Source organism: Amia ocellicauda, chromosome 3 (assembly GCF_036373705.1).
Source record: "Amia ocellicauda isolate fAmiCal2 chromosome 3, fAmiCal2.hap1, whole genome shotgun sequence".
NCBI lineage: Eukaryota > Metazoa > Chordata > Actinopteri > Amiiformes > Amiidae > Amia > Amia ocellicauda.
The window spans coordinates 2,663,934-2,690,813 of NC_089852.1; the positions used below are offsets into that span (position 1 = coordinate 2,663,934).

At 42.3% G+C, this 26,880-nt stretch overlaps 2 protein-coding genes across 8 annotated transcripts in view; both read left to right on the plus strand.

Moving 5' to 3' along the window:
* Positions 1–673: 673 nt before the first annotated feature.
* On the plus strand, positions 674–3,927 carry tlr9 (toll-like receptor 9). The gene has a single exon (XM_066697714.1). It carries the CDS (start codon positions 776–778, stop codon positions 3,578–3,580), a length of 2,805 nt encoding a protein of 934 aa, XP_066553811.1. The 5' UTR covers positions 674–775; the 3' UTR covers positions 3,581–3,927.
* Positions 3,928–20,523: 16,596 nt separating this feature from the next.
* erc2 (ELKS/RAB6-interacting/CAST family member 2) overlaps positions 20,524–26,880 on the plus strand; it is a 272,071-nt gene continuing 265,714 nt past the window's right edge. For all 7 annotated transcript variants that reach the window (XM_066697715.1, XM_066697717.1, XM_066697716.1 and 4 more), the window contains exon 1: positions 20,524–20,589. The gene's annotated coding sequence lies outside the window, so the exon portion shown is untranslated. The remainder of the gene's footprint in view (positions 20,590–26,880) is intronic.

The following is a 26,880-nucleotide window of genomic DNA, read 5'->3' on the forward strand; positions in this document are numbered from 1 at the left end:
GAAAAGTTACAAAGTTGCAAGAGTTGCACAGCGCACAAAACGCAATGCAAGCTAAGACAACTGTAAAGCGATAGTATGAGTGATTGCAACACAGAGGATCTGATGCAGGGAATTGTATTTGTGGGCAGGGAATTATTCCAAACTTGAACTTAACAAAAGATATCCAGAAAATACCACTGATATTTGTACTGTATTTTTGGAATGTAGGTCCAGGATAATTCACACGGAGAGAGATCGTGTGTGTCTCTGTGTGTCTGTGTGTGTGTGTGTACACGTGTTTACAAAACATCAGTTGTGCAGTACCCAGTCAGTTTTACATGTATGATGAATGATAAGACCGCACATGTGACACACACACAAGGGCAGATGCTTTTTGTATGTTTTCAGCTCAAAGTGAATCAACAATGACAATGTAGAGGAGCAAACGAGAGGAAGGGGAAAAATCTCTCTCTCTTTCTCTCTCTAGGCTGCTCTGAGATATAAGGCACTTCTGTTCTACGTGTGCAACCTGCTGCCGCTGGTCATAACTACATTTCCCAAATTCTTCCCTTGTGACGATTACCATAATTTTACAGAGGTGGATTGTGGGAGGAGAGGCTTAACCCACGTTCCTCGGATCGAATCCCTGTTGGTGATTTCTCTCAATCTAGATGAGAACAGCATTCAGCTGGTGAGGGGCGAAGCATTCGCCGGGGTCCCAAACCTGCAGAATCTCAGCATCAAGTGGAACTGCCCTCCTGTAAATCTGAGGCCGCTGGGCTCCCCTTCCTGCCAGATGGTGATCGAGGCCGATGCTTTTGTCCATCTTGAAAAACTGAGCAACCTTTTCCTGTCTGGTAATAGCCTGACATCTGTCCCAAAGCTCCCCTCTGGCCTGCAGATTCTCAGCTTGGAGGGCAATAAAATCTTCAAGATCACCAGCCCCCTGGGGACCCCACAACTCAAGTACCTCAGTCTGACTAAAAATTGTTTTTATGCCAACCCCTGCAATGAGACCTTTTTTGTGAAGGAGGAAGTGTTCCATGATTTGCCAGTCTTACAAAATCTCATGCTGGGATTTAATAACATCACCAGGGTCCCCTTGGGCCTTCCCCATTCATTGGAGAGCCTTGATCTCAGGGAGAACAAGATCAGTGAAATCAGTGAGATGGACTTTGCCAATCTCACCGGACTCAAGAACCTAAACCTGGAGTGGAACTGCCAGCGTTGCGACCACGCAGCCCAGCCCTGTTTCCCCTGCCAGAACAATGCCTCCATTAAACTGTCTCCCAAAGTTTTCCAGAATCAAACAGGTTTAGTCTCCCTGAGCCTTCGAGGGAACTCTCTCACAAACATATCGGACGCGCTCTTCGAGTCCCTGGTCAGCCTCTCAAGTCTGGATCTGTCTGACAATCTACTTGCCTACGAGATCAGAAACGGCACCTTCTATAAACACTTGAAGAATGTGACCACTCTTAATTTGCTTTACAACTATCAACCTAAGAAAACATTTGCCAATCTTCAACTATCAGATACCTTTTCTTCCATGGAGTCCCTGGAAGAGCTGCTCATCAGTGGTTATTTCTTCCACGAACTAATGAATCTGAAGCCTTTAGCAAACCTCAAGAAGCTGCAAACTGTGGATTTCAGGATGAATTTTCTCCATACTGTCAACATGAGTATATTTAGCTCTCTACCCAGTTTGACGAAGGTGGTTCTTTCACAGAACATGATGGACTTTCCCCCACCATGCGCATCCAACACATATGGATCAGCTCATGAACACCAAGGCCAAGGAGATGGTTTGCCTGTGGCTCGTTATGTTCTGAACACAAAGCCTGAGCACCAAGGGGAAATCAATAGGAGCAATTTAAATCCAGATATGTGGTACTTCCAAAAGAAGTATTGTAAAGACAGACTGTTTTTTGATTTGTCCCAAAACAACATCTTGTCACTCCGGGAAAATATTTTCCTCGGTATGGAGTCAGCTGTTTGTCTGGATCTGTCCTCCAATTACATAAGCCAGTCACTGAATGGAAGTCAGTTTTCAGCACTGAAGAATCTCTCTTACCTCAACCTGGCGCAGAACAGAATCGATCTGTACTATGACAATGCTTTTCAAGAGCTGCGTGGGTCACTTAGAGCCCTGGATCTCACCAATAATAAGTATCACTTTCTTATGAAAGGTATGGGTCATAGTTTTGAATTCCTCCCCAGTCTGATGTCTCTCAAGGTCCTCAGTTTGTCTCAGAACAATATTGGCATCCGCATTTCTCCCCGACTTGTGAGTTCCTCTCTGAAGTACCTTTTCTTTTCCGACAACCGCCTGGATATAATGTGGGACCTCAAGTTTCACCAGTATCTCGATTTCTTTCAGAATCTGAACAATCTAACTTTCCTGGACCTCTCCAATAACAAGCTGAGGTCCATTACCCCCGAAGCACTTCACAATCTTCCACAATCTCTTGAGACCCTCAAAGTCAACAACAATCGCCTGAACTTCTTTCCTTGGAGTAACCTCACAGTTCTGCATAAAATTGTGTACCTGAACCTCAGCTATAATTCCCTCTTTGGCCTGCCAAAAGAGGCCATAGACTTTGGGAAGACATTACAAATCCTAGATTTAAGCCACAACATGATCAGTCGGCTTCCCATTCTTTTCTTCAGCAACGCTGCTACTCTGAAAACCCTCCTACTCAATCATAACAAACTCAAGTTCTTCAATTCCCAAAACCTGCCTTTTCTACTGCGAGGTAATCTCTCTTCCCTGTCCCTCCACGCAAATCCCTTCATCTGCACCTGTGACTCCTCCTTGTTCATAGATTTCCTTAGAAACACCAAGATAAGCATCCCATACCTCAGTACCGAAATTACATGTGGATTTCCGGAGTCTCAGCTAGGAGAGAAGGTCCTTTCTATGGACCCTCGCTCATGCCAGGAGATATACGGGAGCCTGTCATTCATCTGTACTTTCATACTGACCATCCTGTTCATCGCCATGCCACTCCTGAAGAAGCTCTTTGGCTGGGACCTTTGGTACAGTCTCCAGTTCATCTGGGCTGGAAACAAAGGCTATTCCCTGCTCACAGAGGCTGATAACCAATTTGATGCGTTCATAGTTTTCGACACCAGAAACACAGCAGTGATGGACTGGGTTTTTAATGACCTACGGGTCAATTTGGAGGACAGGGGGAGACCGAGGTTCAAGCTCTGCTTGGAAGAGAGAGACTGGGTCCCGGGGAACGCGTGCATTCAGAACTTGTACAATGCTGTTTACAACAGCAGGAAAACTGTCTTCGTTCTCACCCGCGCGGGCTCCATCTGTGGGGTCCTCAGGCAGGCTTTCTTTATGGTTCAGCAGCGCCTTCTGGATGAGAAGGTGGATGTGGTTGTCCTGGTCCTTCTGGATGAAATTTTCCCCAAGTCCAGATATATCCAAATGAGGAAAATACTCTGTCGGAAGTCTGTCTTAACCTGGCCAAGGAACCCGCGTGCCCACCAGCATTTCTGGAACAGCATGAGATCTGTCCTGGGGTCAGACAACAGCCAGAACTATGATTCGAATGTCAGTGAGAGCTTCTTATCCCTGCAGTTCCACTAAGAGGCTTTCACACCGGGGGAAACAACTGCAGCAAGACAATTCCGTTATGTATTTGTTTTCAAATGTAATTGGTGTTAATGCTCTATTCTCAACCCTCAGTTCCCCTGATTTACACTTTAAGATGTTAGATGGGTATTGTTTGTTCCTGTTAAATTGCTAATGTGTGTCCTCAATAGGACACGATAATGTGTAAGAATTTGTAAATAACTATTTGAGCTGTTTGTTATGATGTCCATTGATGGGGATTGAAGTAAAAAAAAAGAGTTTCTAATTCAGTGTTTTAAGGATGTGAGCAGCTTTCATCATATTCCACTTTGTTCTATGTAGTGTGTATCCCTAATTAGATGCTTGAGGCATAACTTGTAAATACAATGCATGAGTCTTCTTGCCAAGCGCTTTTGTTTCTTCACTATTCCTCTTATGTTTGTTTTTCTGACCTGAAACTGAACATTGCTCAGAATCGCCACTGAACACGCATAGCTGCTCGTTCAGGGAGTCACTCTCAGTTGCAAGGGTGACACTACCTTCTTAGACTGCACTTCTCTTTTCCTCACATGAGGTCCCGTTTGTTTTTTGTGCTGAATGGGAAGTGAAAAAACAAAGCCGTTCCAATTAAACATCTGTGACCGCAATGTGCCGGTCTGGTGACAGTTGGTTTAATATGGTCCACAGAAGAAATACTGGTAATGACATCATTGCACACGAACACAGAATCAGGTCTTTCAGCGTATGCGCTTCTGATACACATGGGTTTAAAGGTGTAGGTACTGTGTTCGTAATGGTAACGACAGATGAGCAGGGGCATGCAACCTCTTCCAGAATAAAGAGTGGTAGCTGAAGTAGGCCAACTGCCCCAGGCTGTCTCAACATCTCCATACATCCCCATAAAGCAGCAAACTATTGAACAATGACTTCAGAATTCACCACATTCACACCTTCTTTACATTTCCTCTTGGGGAAGGAAGTGCTGGGCAGGAGGAGGCTACAGGGTTCTTGCACAGGTCTGGAAAGTCTGGAAAAGTATGGAATTTAAAAATACTGATTTCCAGATCTGGTATGGAAATGTAAGTTTGGGAAAAGTATATGTTGTTGTTGTTGTTGTTGTTGTTGTTTGTAGCTAGTATGTATTTATTATTGTATTTAATATAATACAATTACATTATTTGTTAATACAGTTTTCAAATTGTTTCATATAAAACTCAAGCAGATTTGAAATTATAGCTGACAAGTTCGAGTAGGTGCTTATCATTAGGAAAACAGTACACCTTCATCTTTAATAAGTTGTTATGGATCAATCTAAATCTAAAATGGGCTCTGGTTGCTGAGTCGGGTATTCTCCTTTGTTTAAAGTGACAAATTGGCCTTTTGAAAACTCCACAGCTATGCAATGGAAACTGGTGCGTTTCAGCCCCGTTTTACACACTGCTCTACCAATACAGCACTGCAGCACCGTGACTGCAAACCTCCCCAAGCCTAGACTGGGACAAAAATCACATTTGCTTTCTTCACATTGTTACTGAAAAAAATACATATTGTAGATTTTTAAAAATACCATCATCTACCCTGCCATGCAGGTGCAATGAGCGCTGCACACCCCAGCACTACATTAACACAACCCAGCACAGCATGAATCACGAGCAGCTTGACTTCTGCGTATGCAACACAAACAGCCCTGTCTGCAGACCAGTATGTACCGGGGCAGAGCCAGGGGGTGGACCACAGGGCACTGGCCCCTTTTTTATATACATTAATTCATGAACAAAAACAAACATGCATATATATATATATATATACATTCACCTAAAGGATTATTAGGAACACCATACTAATACTGTATTTGACCCCCTTTCGCCTTCAGAACTGCCTTAATTCTGCGTGACATTGATTCAACAAGGTGCTGAAAGCATTCTTTAGAAATGTTGGCCAATATTGATAGGATAGCATCTTGCAGTTGATGGAGATTTGTGGGATGCACATCCAGGGCATGAAGCTCCCGTTCCACCACATCCCAAAGATGCTCTATTGGGTTGAGATCTGGTGACTGTGGGGGCCAGTTTAGTACAGTGAACTCATTGTCATGTTCAAGAAACCAATTTGAAATGATTGGACCTTTGTGACATGGTGCATTATCCTACTGGAAGTAGCCATCAGAGGATGGGTACATGGTGGTCATAAAGGGATGGACATGGTCAGAAACAATGCTCAGGTAGGCCGTGGCATTTAAACGATGCCCAATTGGCACTAAGGGGCCTAAAGTGTGCCAAGAAAACATCCCCCACACCATTACACCACCACCACCAGCCTGCACAGTGGTAACAAGGCATGATGGATCCATGTTCTCATTCTGTTTACGCCAAATTCTGACTCTACCATCTGAATGTCTCAACAGAAATCGAGACTCATCAGACCAGGCAACATTTTTCCAGTCTTCAACTGTCCAATTTTGGTGAGCTTGTGCAAATTGTAGCCTCTTTTTCCTATTTGTAGTGGAGAAGAGTGGTACCCGGTGGGGTCTTCTGCTGTTGTAGCCCATCCGCCTCAAGGTTGTACGTGTTGTGGCTTCACAAATGCTTTGCTGCATACCTCGGTTGTAACGAGTGGTTATTTCAGTCAAAGTTGCTCTTCTATCAGCTTGAATCAGTCGGCCCATTCTCCTCTGACCTCTAGCATCAACAAGGCATTTTCGCCCACAGGACTGCCGCATACTGGATGTTTTTCCCTTTTCACACCATTCTTTGTAAACCCTAGAAATAGTTGTGCGTGAAAATCCCAGTAACTGAGCAGATTGTGAAATACTCAGACCAGGCCCGTCTGGCACCAACAACCATGCCACGCTCAAAATTGCTTAAATCACCTTTCTTTCCCATTCAGACATTCAGTTTGGAGTTCAGGAGATTGTCTTGACCAGGACCACACCCCTAAATGCATTGAAGCAACTGCCATGTGATTGGTTGGTTAGATAATTGCATTAATGAGAAATTGAACAGGTGTTCCTAATAATCCTTTAGGTGAGTGTATATATATATATATATATATATATATATATATATATATATATATATATATATATATATATATATATATATATATATATATATATTAAATAATACTACTAAACTAAACTAAAATACTACTCAGCTCATTATCAGTGGAGCAGTAACTTTAGCTGGGTTAAAATGGGTTAAAAGGGGCTTCTTAATGCACAGTGTTACAGATGCATTCCAGTGATGCTGGGGGGTTGTGTACCCATTCTGTCCAATCAGGCATTTTCTTTCTTTATTTTTTATATTGAGGGGACCCTATTTTGTTCACTAATACCATTCCCTCCTCCACTGAACAGATGCTCAGGGATGTGTCCATATTGAAGCACTTTTGGGTGGTGGAGAACTTGTCTGTATTGTCTGTTGTGTTCATGGCAATAAGGTATCACTGTTGTCTATTGTGTTCATGTCAATTTTAAAATACTTTTGACACTAGGAAATGGTAACAAATATGGTGGTACATTTTTGCTGGATTTGTTTGAATTGCCCAGTCTGGGTATGTATTTTCAATAAGCCTTTTATTTAAACTTACTGGAGAATCTTCATCTAATATTGTTGTCAAATGGATCGGATAGTGTGTTTTTACCAACGATCAATTTATTAAGATAGCAATTTCTCTCTGACCTTGGTAAATGTGAGAAATAACTGCTGAACTGGTATCATTTTTTCTGTGCAATGTTGTGTGGGGGGAGCATAGCAGTTTGCAGTTTGGAAGAGTCTTCAATTTGTCAATGAGAAAAGCGCAAGCACCCTGGGTTATGTTAAACCCTCAGAGTACAGAGCCCAATGTCTGATGTCTTTGCGTTGCCTTCCTCTCCGTATTGCTGCTGCTTGTAAAGACCATATTTCTATTTCTGTGGTGTATTTCTCCTCAGGTATCAACTGTAAGACTCCAGGCTCCTATTTTACTGTGGCCAGACTTTCCTCGGGTCTCCATGTGTTTAGCAATGAGGAAGCAGCGCCTCTTAGTGGTCAATAATAGCCATTGTTAACTGCGCCACTTTGCAGATAGATTTCGTTCCCCTTGTCTTTCCCATTGCGTTTGTGCTGTTGTGTGTATAATACTACATACAGTTACAACATGGAATCAGAATGGATTAATCAGGAGTTTGTGCCACTGATCAACACAGGAAATGTCCATAATGTCAAAGTGGAAAATATAATCTGGAAATTGTTCTAAATGAATTACGAATACAAAACTGAAATTAATTGAATGCATAATCACCTCCTTCAGTCAATATTTGGTAGAGGCACCTTTGGCAGCAATTACAGCCATGAGTCTCTGTGGATCAGTCTCTACCCGCTGTGCACATCTGGACACAGCAATGTTTGCCCACTCTTCTTTGCACAATTGCTCAAACTCCATCAAGTTGGATGGGGACTTTTGGTGAACAGCAATTTTCAACTCTTTCCACATATTCTCAATGGGATTTAGGTCCGGGCTTTGACTGGGCCACTCCAGGAAATTGACCTTTTTGTTTTTCAGCCACTCCAGTGTGGCTTTGGTTGTATGTTTGGGGTCATTGTCCTGCTGGAAGATTAATCTTCTCCCAAGTCCCAGGTCTCTCGCGGACTTCAGCAGGTATTGCCTATGCTTTGCCAAAAGGCGCTGTATTGGGCACTGTTCCTATCAGGTGTTCCTGCATGACAACCTCATGCATTGGGGTTGCAAAGTGTGAAGGTGTGGTTGGCGCTGTTGGGTTTATAGACTTGTTTGGGCGGGGTCAATAGACCACTCTGATATTTGAATCTGATGGCTTTTGATACTCTCAAGCCAGTGGAGGTCTGCAATGATTGGTTTTCTTATTTGTTCATGCTATACTCTTTATCCTTATCTTTAACTGGTTCAATGTTGCACTGAGGAGTAATTATGAACTGGCAACACTCCTTTTAAGCAACACTGAATTAAATTAAGATAGAATGCATGACTCGGTTGCATTCATGTCACACTTTGCTCACCTGGTGCAGAAGAAGAAGAACAAATCTTAGCAAAGCAGAACTTCAGCGTTTTTAACAGTCAGTCCTGGCCTCCTCTGCTGGGACCGGGTGTCTGTCTTTGTTAGAGGGGAGATGATAAGTTATGACACTGAATCACTGAATGTGAATCAGCGTGCTATCTTGGGTCGGCATCACTCATCGTTAGAGAGCAGTGAAGGACCCACGACACACACAAAAAAAAACCTCTAGCTTCATTATAGATTAGGGTTTCATAGTTTGATAAATGTAAGACTCACACACCCGTTGTGCATACCAATTAACGGCAGTAGGCGATGCTGTCTGCTCTGCATACTGACCAAATGTTTGTCTTTGCTAAAGGTCGAGAATCTGTCTAGAGACAAATAGGCTACTGATATTGCGAATGTTTTTATTTTACTTACTTATTGATTTATATTTGGGAATGCCTCTCTGCTCCTTACAGCTGTGGTTGGAATGCTTTATAAATCACCATATTCTCATTACACTGCTAAAATACCAATATTAAAACCACAGTTTAAGCTGTCCTTAAAGTCCAAGCTGTTGTTTTTACATGCAGGGGGATACTATGTACAATACAGTGAGGAAATGTTCAATAGATGTCAAAACAATGTTGCTTTCATGCAAATTGGGATAAAGCAATTAACTGTGTTTAAAAACTGCCCCTAAAAATCACCTAAACAGCCCCTGTGTTGTGTGTACTGTGGTGCCGAACTGAAGAAGCAACTAAGGGAAAGACTAACATGTTAAAACTGTATGTACAATATGCAAAGATAACATTCAAAGTTGTCTTTAAAAGTAGGAAAGACGCAACTTTGTTCATCTGCATGCTCCTTTTCTATTTGTTTTTTCTGTGCACCCCTTCACCAGATCTTTGTCATGTCCAGTGCATCCGTCCACTCAGGCCGCTACCGACTTTTCTTTCTGTGTATGCTTTTTCTACATATGTTTCAATTGCTGGTCATTAATGCGTCACACATGCACATCTAAAGACATAATAATTAGATATTATATTTGTAGTCACTGTAGTCACAATGACTTTTGTGCCCACTGTAAATAATCAGCCCTCCACCTACACCACCCATCACCACCAAAACACCATGAAGAAATCAACAGAGCAACAGCATCTGTCCAGGCCCATTCGCCATTAAAAGTTACAGATGCCTTGAGCAGAGTGAACGCACCCGCGGGGTCGATATCCAGGGCATCTGATAATGAAGGGATTCATCTCTGGTTCTCCATACCGCCCTCCCGATATCTAAAGCATCGCCGCTTCCCTCCCGGGGGGATCGATAGTATTGATTGTCACCTCAGCTACGAGACAATACCAGATTTCTAACTTGATTGAAAATGAAGTGTCAGAGCCGCACGACTGCAAAGGAGATTGAAGGTAAGAGCTGCTACAGGAGGCAGGAAATGTAACTGGGAAGAGCTGGGAAATCAAAAGCAACCCATTAAAACAAAATAAGCCAATGGCCATCTGCCAAGAAATAAATAATAATCATAAGAATAATGCTATGGCAAAATCAATTCAATTCGCATCAGCACCAAATCCAAAATATATATATATATATATATATATATATATATATATATATATATATATATGTATGTATAACCTACTCTTCTCTTTAACTGGGTGTGTTAGTGATGCACTATGTCAGGTGTATTTACTAATCTTCCCAACAATACCTAGCAAATCGATATTGCCGATAAAACTCTGGCCTCACTTTTGCCTCTATCTGAAAACTGGAGCAGAGCCGTTGGGTTACGTATTTGCACTCTTAGTCTTTACTGTTCAACGTATTTCCTCTGTCTGTTCGCATCTCAAAGGTCATTTGGTATTTTTGTGTCAACTTATACAGAAGACTCATATATTTAAAATATGTAACAGCAATATATTTGACATTTTAAATACATTTTACATATATGACAAATATATATATTCCATATTGTGCAAGATTGTAGAGTACAGAGTTAAAGATCAATCCTAATCTTTCTTGAAATCAAAGTAGACTCTATCATATGAACAGTTGTAATGGAGTTGGGGTTCTGGCCACTTCCTGTGACCTTTATTTATTATTCATGTTCATGCTGACGTTCGCCCAACTCTGGGGTGTTGTATACACTCCTCAGCCGGTCTGTCTTCTGTCTTCTGGCCTCCTGCCGATCACATTACACATTTGAACTTGCAGAAGAAATTGAGCAATTTCACAGTTGCAGAGATGCTAAGTATCCTGCTGTTGCCATTCATTCTTTCAATAGAAATGAGTAGAGAATGACTCTGTGGGGGGGAGAGAAAGATATATCTCATATATTTTTCCATTTCCAACTCAGATACCATCAGGTATTTCTTTATGTGCTTACTTTTGTGTCCTTCACATCTTCTTAAATGTCAGTTAAATATCTGAAACATGATGGTGGGAATATTGTCAATGATCTCATATCTGAACGCCAACAGTAACTCAGACACTCTGGACAGTAAAGTCCTACTCTCACGCCCACACAGAACCAAAACGTTAATATCTATAAATATTAATCATTTATATAATCATTATATAAATATTAATCAGATAATTTGCAAACAGCCAGTTGTGATGTGTCTTGTTTTAACTGCTTGCTTTCCGGGTGACATCTCTTGTTTAGGCAGAGAGAAAGGGATGATGGGAAGGTCAATTAAATGTAACTCTGCATGACCCTTCCTTCTCCCGAGACACCATTTGCAGCTCTTCTCTCCTTGGCCGGCTGTTCCCATTATACACAGTGAGCCACACTATCTGGATGAAGAGCTTGTGGAGGAGAAGAGTTTAGGCAGATTATTCATTACCTGTCCTGGCCAGGCGGCTACCATTTACCATCTTCATAAAGCAGGAACTCTTCCCGCAGCAAGATCAGTCACCTGATTAATGCCTTTCTGATGAGGGACTGTTAGTCATCGGCCCGCAGTCCCCAAGGCACAGTAGATTGTGTTAATAGCTTTACTGGAAGCAAAGTAAAGCAAATCACAGAAGGACAGATCAGATATCAAAAAGGTGATAAGAATAAAGTCAAATTAATTTGCCTGATCTTGACAGGAGTTCTGTCGCATTTGTTTAAATACTCTCTTGTGCTGGAGACGGCAGCCCCTGACAAATGCAATTATTCCTGACATACACTAACAATTAATTAAACACACTTTCTTGGGTTACAGCTGCTAATTGGAATATTTAGTTGGAGTCTATACTGGAAGATTTAGTGATTCATTTTGTGTGTTGTGTGTTGTGTGTTGATACAGAGAAATATATCTCTGTAAATGAGATTCCCATTAATTAATTCCTATGTTTTAAGTTACATGAGATATGATGTGCCCTGTGGAGAGAGTTTGTTTGTTGTTTTGTTTTGGCATTCTAACACTCACTAAAACTGGGACTCAAGTCGAGTCGATTCATTTAGGTGTAATGATGTCAGTGTGTCTGTTAATATGTGTGTGTATCAGTATGTGTGTATAAGAACATAAGAAAATGAGAAAGTTTGCAATCGAGAGGAGGCCATTCACCCCATCGTGCTCGTTTGGTGTCCATTAATAACTAAGTGATCAAGGATCCTATCCAGTCTGTTTTTGAATGTTCCCAAATTGTCTCTTCAGCCACATCGCTGGGGAGTTTGTTCAGATTGTGACGCCTCTCTGTGTGAAGAAGTGTCTCCTGTTTTCTGTCTTGAATGTCTTGAAGCCCAATTTCCATTTGTGTCCCCGGGTGCGTGTGTCCCTGCTGATCTGGAAAAGCTCCTCTGGTTTGATGTGGTCGATGCTTTCATGATTTTGAAGACTTGAATCAAGTCCCCACGTAGTCTCCTCTGTTCCAGGGTGAAAAGGTTCAGGTCCTCAGTCTCTCAGTAGGACATTCCCTTCAGACCTGGAATAAGTCTGGTTGCTCTCCTCTGAACTGCCTCTAGAGCAGCGATATCTTTCTTGAAGTGTGGAGCCCAGAACTGTCCACAGTATCCAGATGAGCTCTAACTAGTGCATTGTACAGTCTGAACATCACTGCCCTTGTTCTCAATTCTACACTTTTGACAATATACCCAGAGTGCGAAATATGCAATGACAGCTGCGGGGGTCAGCAGAATGTGAGAGCGGTGGGGGGGGGGGTGTTAATAACCATGAGAGGGGGGAGCTCGTCGTAGAACCGGATCACATTTAACGTTATGATATATTCAGGGGCGTCTCAAGGGGGTAGGCATGCTGGGCAATTGCCTGGGGCCCCAGGCTGAGGAGGGCCCCCCAAATTTAACCCCCCCCCCCACTCTCACGGGGGAGAAAACTCCGCCCCCACATACCCTAGAATCACCTCTGGATATATTAATGTTTCGACCCCCCCAGCCTTTTATTTTTGCCAATTCCAAGTCTTAATCCAATCCCCCCGTAATGAATATACCCTAACATCCTGTTTGCCTTTTTTATTGCTTCCCCACATTGTTTGGATGGAGAAAGTGAGGAGTCCACATAGACTCCTAGGTCTTTCTCATGTGTTACTTCTTCTAGTTCTATTCCTCCCATAGTGTAATTATAGTGGACATTTTTGTTACCTGCATGTATTACCTTGCACTTGTCCACATTGAATTTCATCTGCCAGGTGTCGGCCACAACTGAATATTATCTAAGTCCCTTTGAATAGCCTGTGCTGCCGAGATTGTATCTGCTGAGCCGCCTATTTTAGTATCATCTGCAAATGTGACAAGTTTGCTAACTATCCCAGAGTCCAGATCATTAATATAGATTAGAAAAAGCAAAGGCCCTAGTACTGATCCGTGTGGAACTCCACTAACAACCTCACTCCAGTTAGAAGCAACTCCTCTAATCGACACCCTCTGTTTCCTATACATCAACCAGTTCATAATCCATCTACTTACATTACCCTGAATGGCTACAGCTTCCAATTTGAGGATCAGTCTTTGGTGTGGAACCTTATCAAAAGCTTTCTGAAAATCTAAGTATATCAGATCATATGCTTTCACGTGATCTACAGCTGCAGTTGCATGTTCCAAAAACTCCAATAAATTAGTAAGACATGATCTGCCTCGTCTAAACCCATGTTGACTATCTCCAAGAATATGGTTTTCATTAAGATGCTCCTCTATTTTCTATTCATTTTCTCCAACATTTTACAGGTGATGCAGGTGAGACTGATTGGTCTGTAATTTCCTGGCTCAGTTTTGTCCCCTTTCTTGTGGATTGGTTTGACATTTGCTGTCTTCCAGTCAGTTGGCACATCCCCTGTTCTAAGTGTCATCTGGAATATTTTAGTTAGCGGCCTATAAATAATTTCCCTCATTTCTTTAAGTACTGTTGGAAATATCCCAAGGTGATTTGTTTGTTTATATATCAGAATGCATGTGTGTCTCTAATGTGTGTGTATCCGTCAGTATGTGTGTGTGTATATATATATAGAAGTCTGTTCTGTTTATGCAACAAGCTGACTGCATATAGAGGAGGGGAGGTTTTGTTTTGTTTTAATGTATTTGTATCATAAAGACAATGACTCAATTCAGATGGAGACATTTGTATTTTGAGTTGAGTCACGTATTTTGGGCGCTGACTTGAGTCGAGTCTATTCTTGCAGGGACTTGAGTCAAGTCATGTATCAATGAAGAGTCGAATCATCAAAAATGTTACTCGAGTCTGACTTGAGTCGAGTCATTGACTGTATTCTAATCATCACATTTTTGGACATCAGGGTCCTATCACAATTTATGCAATTCAATTTAGGAATGGCATTAATTAGACTAATAATAGACCACATCACAAAGCTGAGTGTGCAACACTACAGATAGTACAGAAAACTGCAATTAAAACCTTTAATTGCCATGAATCCTGAATGCAATACAATGGAACACTTCTGGGAAAAACTTGTGCTGGAAGAGATCCCAGAGACCCATATATTTCTCTGCATTATAAGATCCATTGACTGAGGAACAGCCCAGCGCAGTTGGCTTAATGTCACAAGGATTTCCGCAGCCATCAGGGCAAAAGACACAAAATACATTGTTTGGTTGGTTGTTTTTTTTCTCTATGTGTGTTTGTCCTAATACATTTGACAACAGAGTTGCAATAAGGCAACAACGCCCACGGCCAGGGATTTGGAGTTGACGGCTCGACCCAATAATATGCCATAACCCCAGCTTTTTATCTTCTCACTGCACTGGGATTAAGTACAAGGGAATCACTACAACTAAAGTGGAACATGTTTTCAGTGTCATCAGCATTGGCACTGTGTGTGATTTATGTGTATGTTGTTTCACAGCACAGCGGTAACGGCTACGACAAGAACAGAAAATGCCTGTGAAGTTTTTGATATATCGGTATTTATGTATTAGTATTGGTCTTATCACCGAGTCTGTCATCTCCAGATGGTTGCCATCCTTGGTCTTCTGACACTCTTCAGAAGTAGCTTCCTGTTTTGTCAAACGGCTAGTCACCAAAGTGTTGGCTGTTTCTAATCCATGTGAAATTGTCACACGGAGCGGCTCTGGAGGAAGGGGAGTAGAGAGAGGGGGTAAAATGAGTCATCTGGTGCAGGAGGACGGGGTAGCTTGTGTGCATTGGGGCAGAGAGAACGCCAGATGAGTTCTGGATTTGTTCGTATCAAAAAATGCTGAGTGTGCACCTGCACTTCTCTGCTATATCAACTTTTAGCTGCACTTCATCAACGGTATGCATTGGGAGCCTGCCGTAGTAATAAGTGAGATGTGGCGCTCTGAAAGGCCAGTAATCAGACAGAGTGGAACAGATGTTTGATGCAATTTTCCACCTCCTCCTCCACCCCAAATACGTCTCCTGGAAAGCTAGCTGCCAAGATCAGTATTAACGTCACATGGAGAGTAATACTGACTGACCGTTGCATAATAGCTTAATGTATATGTGTTGCAACACCAAGCTAAAGCCATTCTACAATGTGTGAGGAAATAATTCATCATTAAGCTTTCTGGGGGAGCTGTGGGCTAGGACTTCGGTGGTGTCCCAGAGTGAGTCTGCAGGCTTGGGGGAGTGGTTTTCTGTCCAAATGGGACCCTGTCGAGTGATTTCTCTTTTCATTGAGAAGGAAAGCCATCAGTTTGTTTTGGTGAAATGGATAGTCATCTTAAACATTTATCAGATACTTAAAGTAAATCAAATATATAACGATGTTGTCTGCCACGAACTCAACAGGGTAACGGGGTAATTAATTTGAATTCAGAGCCCAACAAACTCCAGCATTCAAATCAGGTATCATGTCATCGTGTGTCAGTTTTGCCCTTTTTTGAGTCCTGCTTCAGAGCAGCCTTCATTTCCTATTGCATGCAGCGCGACAGGTCAGGAACAAGCGCTGTGTGTCCGAGCCATGTCATCTGGGCAGATGTCTGGGATCACCTGACTGACCTGCGGTGCCTCCGGTGTAGCCAGCTCCTCTCTGCTCAGTTCTGCTCCAGCTGGCCTTTGAGGACTAGCACAGAGTTCCTTCAGATAGACTCTGCAGAATATTAAGTACTGTCTCTCTGTATTTATATATATCAGTGTTAGGTTTACACTACTCAATGTTGCAGTGAACACAAATTAAATTCCTTAATTTAAAACAAACAAACATTATTTTCAGTTTTATGGTGCTTTATTTTTTCCCCTCTGTTCCTAAATAGTTGTGTTGCCTTTCAATTCAATGTTTTACTTTCTTACATGCTCACGGTTATGTTATAAAGCTAGCCTAGTCTATATAATATGGTGTTTTGTGTCGATATCGTTTTTCACTTTCCACATGAGTGAGCTGCTGTTTGTACAATAAGACCAGCAGCCCCCAAGCCATCTGTATGAGAGGTGTTGGACGCAGTTCATGTACCTTGCAGAGAGAGTGGGAGTCGTGCAGGAGAGTGTACTCAGCGTGCTGTGATGCTCATTTCCACGGAAGCGACTGTATTCACTTTCCTGTTGCATTATTAAAGAGGTCATAATAAGGGGATACTGAGCTTCATAACTCTTAAACGTACAGGACAGTACAAAGGACCAAATAACAAGTGGGCTCTACATTTTGAATTTGAATGTGGGTTACATTACTTTGATCACAAATATTCTTCATGGAAAAAAGTCTGAAATACAGATGCATTAAAGCATTTAAGAAATACTCTTTAAGGGCTACAACTAAACATGAAGGGAAATTATAGATGAATGGTACAGCCTGCACTGCACAATTTTACACCAAACATATCTCTATTATTCAAAACCAGGAAGATTTATTAAATGACATGAATACAGCACTTTAGAACATAAGAAAGTGTCCAAACGAGAGGAGGCCATTCGCCCCATCGTGCTCGTTTGGTGTCCATTAATAACTAAGTGATCAAGGATCCTATCCAGTCTGTTTTTGAATCTTCCCAAATTGTCTCTTCAGCCACATCGCTGGGGAGTTTGTTCAGATTGTGACGCCTCTCTGTGTGAAGAAGTGTCTCCTGTTTTCTGTCTTGAATGCCTTGAAGCCCAATTTCCATTTGTGTCCCCGGGTGCGTGTGTCCCTGCTGATCTGGAAAAGCTCCTCTGGTTTGATGTGGTCGATGCCTTTCATGATTTTGAAGACTTGGATCAAGTCCCCACGTAGTCTCCTCTGTTCCAGGGTGAAAAGGTTCAGGTCCTCAGTCTCTCAGTAGGACTTTCCCGTCAGACCTGGAATAAGTCTGGTTGCTCTCCTCTGAACTGCCTCTAGAGCAGCAATATCTTTCTTGAAGTGTGGAGCCCAGAACTGTCCACAGTATCCAGATGAGCTCTAACTAGTTCCTGTGTAAAACATGTCTATGCCATTCCTAACTTTTGTTGATCTGTACATTTAAACACAATATATCTCTGTGTATGTGGTGCTGGAGTGTCATTAAACAGCTCCTCTGATTATTTTTCTTTTTTGTCAGCGCAAATGATTTTTTATGGTTTTATAATAAAAGCATTTATTAGCTTTATGAACCTGGAGGCAGCTTTGCTTAAGAGCACGCTGATTGCTAGATACTTTGCACTGCTCCTGATAATATTTTTGTAACTTTTATTGTATTATTTACGGCTTTAAAAGGTTTCAAGTGAACGACACAGTTTATGAGACTCTGCTGCTCACATTTGGTGGTAATTTAGTAATTACTAAAATGCATGTTCATTTTGCTGACGCGGCAACTATTGGCAGCTCTCATTAGCATTATTTGTCACTATAGATACACATCAGTACTTTCTGTATTAATTGACAACTTGGCTGGCCCTGAGACCCAAACCAAAGCCCGATTCTGTGTCTATTTCAAGGGTGCTTTGTGACTCCTCTCTCGTTTGTGTTTGCCAGTGGATGTTGAAATAACTTTGCTTCGTGGCCATTACTTCATTCTCACTTAAGATTTTCTTCTTAATGAAACACGTTAGAATACATTGCGTATTGGATTTGACAACTTGCCATCCCCACGACTGGCTCTATAGCCCTAATGCATCTCAGCATTTCTCATTGACTGATCATCTGAATGCCAAGTTGAGCAGATGCAACTGAACTGAGTACAACTGTAAGTAATGAGGAGGTACATAAATTCACTTTTAAATGATCCTCAAAGCACTGAAGATGAATCAGCTGTACCATGTGTCAATCTAATGTATTTTCCCAGTAATTAAAGATGTTATGATTCAAATTTGTTGTTCTGGATCCACAGACTTTTCCTCTATTACACACAATCCCATGTGAAGTGTTCCTGCCTGTTGCCTACCTCTGATGGATGGCACAACAGGTAAATCACTTTTAGGAGCAGGATTGCAAAAGCAGCTGCTGCTTACAGTGTTTCGATAGCATGTAGTCACTTTGAATAATGGTAGAATATCACGGCAGGATTAGATTACACCCCCTACGTTTTAGATGTAATGACATTGTGTATTGGAGTTACAGAACTCCTTTCCTCAACAGAGAAACAGAAACCCCATCAGCTCTGATCTTTATGTTCAATATTCCCATGCTTGTGGGCTTTCACATACAAATGTGTTGACACTGTTTAATTAGTAGTAATTAAAACCTAAATGTGCAGCAACTAACATGCTGCCGTGCTGGGAATTAAACATGGTTTCACTATGTGTTTAATTTTGGGTCATATTGAACTATAATGATCATGCATTATTTATGAACAGCACATTTATACCCACTATATAGATATAAATGATTTTACCAAGACCCCCTCGATGTTAGAACAGTATGTTTAACTTAAGGTCAAAACTCGCATATATTAGATTTACATTTATTTTAGCCTTATGGTTTAATGGTATCAGTTTCAATGATCTGAAGTAACTATATAACAGACAAAATAAATGTAGATGAATAAATAGCACACTTATGTAACATGTATATATGTTTATATAACAATGTCCATTGTCTCTGGAATTCCCTTTAAACTGAAGAATCTGGTTCTTAAGATTCTCACAGGATCCTGACCACTCAGTCAGTGACTCCCCTGAGCTCCGCCAGCACAGATGAGCCTTCAGCAGGACTCGGTCATGACTGAGTGACTCAGGGAGAAGGAACAGGTTGACATATTGTAGACTGAAAGCTAAAAAATGATTGCTCTTTGGGTTTGTCATTCGCAATGATGTAATGTGGTTAAGTTAATGTGATTTACAGTGGGCACAATCCGGGATGAGTCAGGGTTGACAAGGACCTGTGTTCCCTTCCGGTGAAGAGGGAAGCGACCTCAGATTTACAGGCAAAGTGGGATGAGGGTTGTTTTCTCAGGAGACCACTGGTCCTGATTCACTGTCTGCTGCAGAGGTTTATGACATGCTAATGAAGTACAGGGCCAGATTCCTTCTCCTTTGTTAGGAAAGCAATAGACAACATTGATCAGGGTATATTTTGAAATAAGAATTGTGTCAATCACAGCAATAGAGAGCAGAGGCATCCACAGCCATTAGTGCTTGTGACACATAACACTCCAGTATTTCATCTAATTAAAAGCATTTACACCTGTCTGTGTTATGCATCCCAACACCGCCCTCCTGCTCAGATTATTTATTTAAAAAAACAGATATGCACCCCCCCTTCCTTTAGCAACACTTATGTACAATGCAATCGCGCTGAGCTGCTTGAGCATCCAGTCACGCTTGAAAGGGCTCTGGCAGGCCCGGGGGAAATATTTTAGCAAAATGGTCCTTAAGCACAGCCAATATATGTGCAACACTTAGCAGCAACTTAGTGAAGCGTCAATGCGCTTTACTGGAGCCACCAGCGCCGGGACTCGCAGTGCAGCAGTGTGTGCTTTAAAGACACAGTGCCACATTTAGGGCGTTTTTGCAGCCTGTGATGTATGTGTTATTGACGCTCTGTTTCTTGGATCAGTCTGTTGCACTTCCTGCTTCAATCCTTTCCTTTGTGATGTATATAACACACAGGTGTTCCAAGCCTTTGTTGAATGCCAGTTTCATTAAAAAAAACGCAAATTGCATATCTAATTCCTAATATCTTCTTCTAATGTGCACAATAAGACAACACATCTTGTATTCACACACTTCATATATTCGTGGGTGAGACCCCGGCACCACAGAGCGACACTGATCGTGGTGCTGCGGTCCCGGGATGTGTCCGTGCAACACATGGCAGAGCAGCAACAGTGTGTCTAATCCCTGCGCACACGCACACAGACACAGGAAACACTGGGGCTCACTATATCAACGAATGTTTTAAAGCACGCTGGAAACGCACGTCTTGTGCACATTGTACATCACTTGGCTGTGCAGCAGAGGTGCAACCCCTGGGCTAAATGCATATCATTATTCAGGCAGGCGGTGGGAGGGGAGTGTCGACCTGGGCTTGTGCTGGGCAATAATAATGCGCCGATCTTTATTCCAGCCGCCCCTTTAACGGTCCCGCTGCCGTTCCCGAGTGTCGGCGGCCCAATGAGCGGGCAGTTCGGGAATGCCGGGAATGCCGGGAATGTGGAGTCGGGCTGGCAGCCAGAGCAGCCGTGATGGAGAAGCAGTGACACGCTGAGGGGGTATGAGCACCGTTTCTATTGCGCTAGGTGTTTTACCGCGGGGTGAACGGGCGTCGATGGCGCCTCTGCCGTGCTGTGCTATTCCTGCGCAGCTGAGCTCAGGCTGCGCTAATCTGCGTGTCGGTGGGCGCGGGGGGCAGATGCATTGCTCCGGGAGATGAGCAGCTTAAATATGATGACGGGAATGGCAGGGACAGATTTGTCTTCGTGTTCATATCGACACACAGTGCACATCCCGGAGCGGATTTCGGTCATGAATCAGTTTCAAATCTGTGCCGAACTCCCGCAAGAATAAATATAAGAGATAGGTGCATGCATTTGTGAAGAAGCCAAGCTGATGCACAGATATGCATTGCTCTATAATTTCCCTTATGTGTGTCTGATGATCACAATGCAATGTGCAGCTAGATATGAATGCATTGCACGGCTGCATAACTTTGGAAATATTGCGTTATTACTAAATCTAGCAGGTACTGGTCCTCTTCCTTATTCAGCTAAACGGATAATATAATGACTGAGCGTGTGATCCGATGCAAACGTGCAGCTCTCTGGTGTTGTAACACAGTGACAGGTTCACGGGGGAAAGGGACACATCCTCGGTAATAATGCTCATATCGGATACATAGTGATCATCCTATTAGGGAGTCGTGCGGTGTGGTTTGCAGTTTTGCATGGCATCCTCATCGCCGGCACGTACGAGCAGTGAGCCGGCTTTACCATCTTTTATTTACGTCTTATTTACAGTGGCTATTGTCCAGATAGCCGTGGGCTCAATGCATGATCGATTTTAAGGCGTTTTGCGCTCTCTGGACAGCAAAGGAAGACTCTGCTCTCTCTCAGACTAACTCGGTTCTCGGGCATTGACATCATGCGTGTGATTGACACGGGCGCCGGCCAGTCGCGGATCAGCCCTTCCCTTGATGTGTTCCGGAGGACCAATCGCGTGTGTCCGGGGGCGGGGCTCTGGCCGTGCAGTGGGTTAGGTCTCTCGGTACTACTCGCCTCCTCAATCAGTGCTGGGTGTCATTAACCCTTCACGGGAACCGCATCCCTGCAATTGTGTGCATAAGGAGCGAGTCCATTTGACAGGAGCAGGTGCTTTCGCGCTGTGCTATTGTTTTTAGTCTATTTGCTCTATTTATGCATGCATAACTGTAAATTTGACATCACCCATCTGACAAATAGAAGCAGGAGGTTGAAAATGCAAAGGAAAGACAGCAGCTGTAGTTGTCTATGCGACTGTACGGTGAGCTGGAAGATCCACCTCGTTTATTGATCATTTTTGGGCAAATTCGTCTTTGCTGCTCGGGCTGTCGCCATAGATGACAGAGATACTTGAGAAATTCAAAGCCACTATTAATCCTACCTTTGCATCAGGGCTGAGCCGTTTCTGCATCTCTTTGCCTGGTAGGTGGAATCTGTTTTATGGTTGTGGTGCTACAGTGTCTAATTCAGAAGGATACAAAATAATGATAATTGTAACCATGTTTTGCATTCCCATAATAACTTTTAATTCTATTACAATGAAAAACACACCCCACCCATCCCTTCTCTGACCGGTATAGACTGTATTTCTACAGGGTGTCTTGGAAATGGTGTCATTTGTAAAGGTTCACTATATGGGGGTCTTTATCATGTGCTGCATTTGTGCTTTTGTCCATTGAAAATTATACTTTATCGCTGGGTAGAACTGTGCTTAGAGAACACGTTTGTGAATGTTAAAACTCAAATGTGTGTGTGTGTGTGGTGTGGAAAATGTATCTGTATCAGACAGCTTGACTGAAATAATGTAAATGTGTTTGTATCTATAAGCACGAGCACATCTGCTGCCTGTCCTCGCCAAAATGCTCATAAGAACCGGAGCAATGAAAATATTTGAACAAGATTGAAATGCATTGTGTGGCACCTGGCTCTCGTGTTTCATTTCCAGGCAGAACGCTTCTGAAGCACTGATCATCACCCCGGTGTTTCGTTTAATTTCCGAGATTCCCTTTCATAGTCACAGCTGCATCTTTCAGCTTCACCTTCAGCCGAGGAAAAAGACCCACGCTCTCACAAGAGAGATAATGCAGATTTATCCGGGACTTGGTCACTGAATGCAGTTTTCACCATTTGTGTGTGCGGGGGAAATCTCGAGACCCTTGGTTTGTGTACCTGCTGTGTGTCCCTATGTGAACTATCCGGATTGTGTGTGTGTGTTGATCAGTCTCTTTCAAGTCAAGAGAAATGAAATAGCTTCTGAAGAATTTGTGACCTATCATCATCTCAATGTATTTTCCTGGCATTAAATGTTCTACCTTTCTTTTTTGGGAATGCATCGACAGGTCCTGCACAAGGCAGATATCTAACCACTAATGTATTAGCCTGTTTCTCAGATCATACACTTGGGTCCCTGCTTGTCCTCTGAAAGTGCTGTCTCGCCCTCCTGTCCGTTTTCCCAACACACCCAGTCAGGATCAGTTTATCTTCTCTGGCCAGCGAGCCACTCATCAGGTGTCCTCTACACTCGCCCCTCTCCAGTCCCTGGGAACTTCAACGTGACTGGGTTTCAAACCAGGATTACCCTTTAATATGGCGAGCAATACCTCCTCATCCCGCTCAGAGAGAATCTGCTTGTCAATCAACCCTGGACTGATAACTAGTCTTTCCAATTACTGCTGCCTGCTAAAGCAATAGTCTTTTGCAAGTTCTTTCACTGATCGTTATTCGGTGCTGTAATACAAAGGACCGAAAACAGCAACAACAAAAGATCTGTTCATGTCAAAAACCTTTTCATAAGCAATGTGAGCAATTTATTCTAGGACTGAATACAATTCATCGCAGCCTTTAATTGTATTATATTCTGTATGTAGGAGGTGATGTCCCCCCCCATAAAAGCTTTCATTTTTATTTATTTATTTATTAATTTGTCACACAAGTACCTCGGAAAATGTGTTGTTTTTTGGAGCCTTTGGTGTACAGTGGCCACAGTCCACGTCGGTCATGCAAAGACATTTCTTATTCCTTCTTTAAACCCCAGAATTGTTTTTGACCTTTCGCCTTTTGTTTGTGTGAGAGAATAGAGCCATGTCTTTGTCGTCTCCCCTTCGCTGTGTGCTTCGCAGGGAAAGCTTATGCAGCAGCAGCCATTTGTGCGTTGAGATAAGGGCAGCAGGGCCATTTATACCATCCAAATAGTTGTGATTTTTGAATGGCTTTCTCGCTATCCTTCCCTTTATCTCGGCTTTGACAGTTGCATCCGAAGCCAGTAAAATGCCTTCAACGTATTAAATTAATTTGCTTAAGTCTTTATGAATATTTAAATGGCAAACCAATAAAGATAATATGTCCCATTTTTATTTGTATCACCATCCATAAGTCAAAAATATTATTCTGCATCCCCATTCATTACCTCTCTGAAACAAAGACAATTACAGTGTTTTAATAGTTACCATTCCGCGCCTTTTTCTTTGCACCCTGTACCTGTCGAAATTCCCTGGTTGTGTATTTCCTATACCACCCACAACTAAACTTGCACTTTTAAAATGATTCTGTATTGCAAGTGTACCTGTTGGGTCATAGTTTCCTATAATATCCTATGGAATAGCCTATATGATAAAAAGACGTTCAGTCCCGATATCCTCTCCGCTGCTGTTGTGGGAATAGCGGGATGGGAAGTGAAGCGTGGTTTTAAGGCAGATATATATTTGCTCAGAAGAATCCAGAAGAACTGAAATCTCACCTGTTGGGAATTGGGCAGAAATGCTTGAGCAGACATAGCAATTATATACAAGTCGCAAATTCATTTTTAACCCCGTGTATTATAGCTGACAACATCAGCCGTCCGTCTTTGGCCACATGGTTCCCAGTTGCGGTTCTTTTTGGCCCGGATCAGTGACGGCCCCGAATCGACCCTGTCCGTCCTGCGGGCGATCTCTGTCTGAGGTGGGACCTGTCACAGGATGAATGAAGGGATCAGACTTCCTGTAACAGTATCTTAATTGATTACTTTTCTGCAGAACAGTTGCTAGAAAATGGGTTCAAAGCGGGTGGATTTCACCGCTTTGATGTATACAAGCTGTTCTTGGCTTCCTGCAGACGGCACTCAGTCGGGTTGTCTGTGGTGCCGCAGCCAGATGAAAGGATACCGAGGGAAGTGAAGAATGTAACTCCGTCACTTCGATTTGTCACCTCATGATTTGTTAATTGAGTGGATGGGGGAGTCGGCTTTTTGCTGCGTTTCTGAATTTTGTAATGGAACGGATATTAGTTGTTATTATGTCGAGATGAGTTGGCATATGTGTGTGTGTGTGTGTGTGTGTGTGTGTGGTTTTTATCATGGCTGAAGATTTCACATTTCACATGGGTAAAAGCATGACAAAATAATGTTTAACCTTAAAAATGCCAACATATTTCTCTCCTAAAAGCACCAACGGGGGGTTTTTTGGACCCCAATTGGAAATAATGGAAAAATGACACTTTCTGTCAAACAGTAACACTTTTGTAACACAAGTAAATGGTTTTAAATCCCCAATATAAGCATATATTTGAACATTTTAACACATTCATATCCAAATTCGTTGTTTAAAGATGTGATTGGTCACATTTTATTCGTAGTTCCTCTTGATTCACAGTCCACAAACATCATTGCAACATGTCTTGTAGGCCGCAGGCTCTAACGAAGCAATACAAGTAGAGTATTGTGCTACATTTCAGCAGTAGTGTAGTCCATGAGTAATATAAGTGCCATTGGATTCATCTCCACGTTCCTCTGACACATGCTCTTTAACTTGCAAACGTAAAGACATCGCACTTTGTGTTTCAATGGGCAGTGTGTTTACCGTGGCCAGTGAGGTATCGGCCCGATGAGCTGAGGACCTGGCTGGCAATGAGGCTGCCGAGCTGAAGGCTGAGGGACAATACCAGTTAAATGAACTGGAGAAACTGGAGGCTGACCTGCAGCAAACCAATACAATACCAGTGTAAACAGTGTAGGTCAGATAAAACATGTATCCATTTGTTAAGGAAAGTCATTGTTTTAAAAATAATCTTCCGTAGTAAACCTCTGTTTTCCTCGGCCGCAGGTAGATTACGGTCTCGCTCTGAAACTTCTTTCATGTTTAACTGATGAAGTTGCATCTTTCTCCCCCTGCTAGAGGCTCCATACATTTTCTTTGAAAACCGCGCTCAGCCATCTCTGATCGTAAGCTTTGTAATTGGCAATTTGCGAATTTCCTGTCTACGTTGCAAAGATGGTGACAAAGGCGTTTTTTCTATGCTGAAGTGTGTAGGTTGTGTTGTGTAACTACGGGGAAAGTATTGTCATTTTATAAGAATCCATATGAGTGTCGTAGTCTGGAAAGTAATCTCTCTAAATGCATCTGGCATTATTGAAGAGATGTGTTACTGCCAGGTTTAATACCTTGGCAGTGTGTTTAAATTGTCATTTAAATAGGGCATGGAAGCTGCTGGCTTTTATTTATCTATTTAACTACAGTGTGAATAGTTAAGTTTGTCTCCTTACAGACAACAGACTAGGTAACTCGTTGCTCCGCTAACGAGCACGTCCTCAAGTGACGACGGCGTTGAAGTGGAAATAAAAGCCTGTTCTTTTGAAGTCTGTCTGTCACAATGGGAGACGGATGAAAACACATGTAGGGATTTCTGGCTGCTGAAATATGACATCCTGGGGACATTGCGAGATCAATGGCTGGGCTTAGAGTGATGAAAGATGTCCCACATGGCCACAAAAAAATATCTGCATGCTGTATTTGCATAGAAAGAGAATACAAAGTGTGAGTATAGTATATTGTATTTTATTATTTCATACTGATATATTGCATTAGTAATGAAATGAAAAGTAAATACCGAATATACCTATCTCTGTGGGCCATCCTTTTATTCTTTGTGCAATAAATTGGATGGTTATTCTGCTTGGCAGCACCCGATTGCAGATGACGATACGGATCTTTCAGAGACCATCCTGGTCTGAGGACACCTGTAGAGCGTAATGTGTAAATATCATAGCGATGCAAAATACAGAAAATAATAAAATATGAGTGATAATAAAAAACATAGAAAGCAAATTAGCTTAGAGAATATCTGATATACATTTTATGAAAGAGGCTGTCTGTTTAATGAGTTTTATATGAATTCAGATTTTAATCTTAGAGACTTTTCAGCAGATAACGTAGATGTTCACTAGCAGGTTTTTGAAATAGATGCATTTCATTCCAGACATTTGACAGAGTAGTTCAGATGTCCTCTGCTTTATTGGACTTACACATGTCAAGATGGCATAGCCTGTTCCAA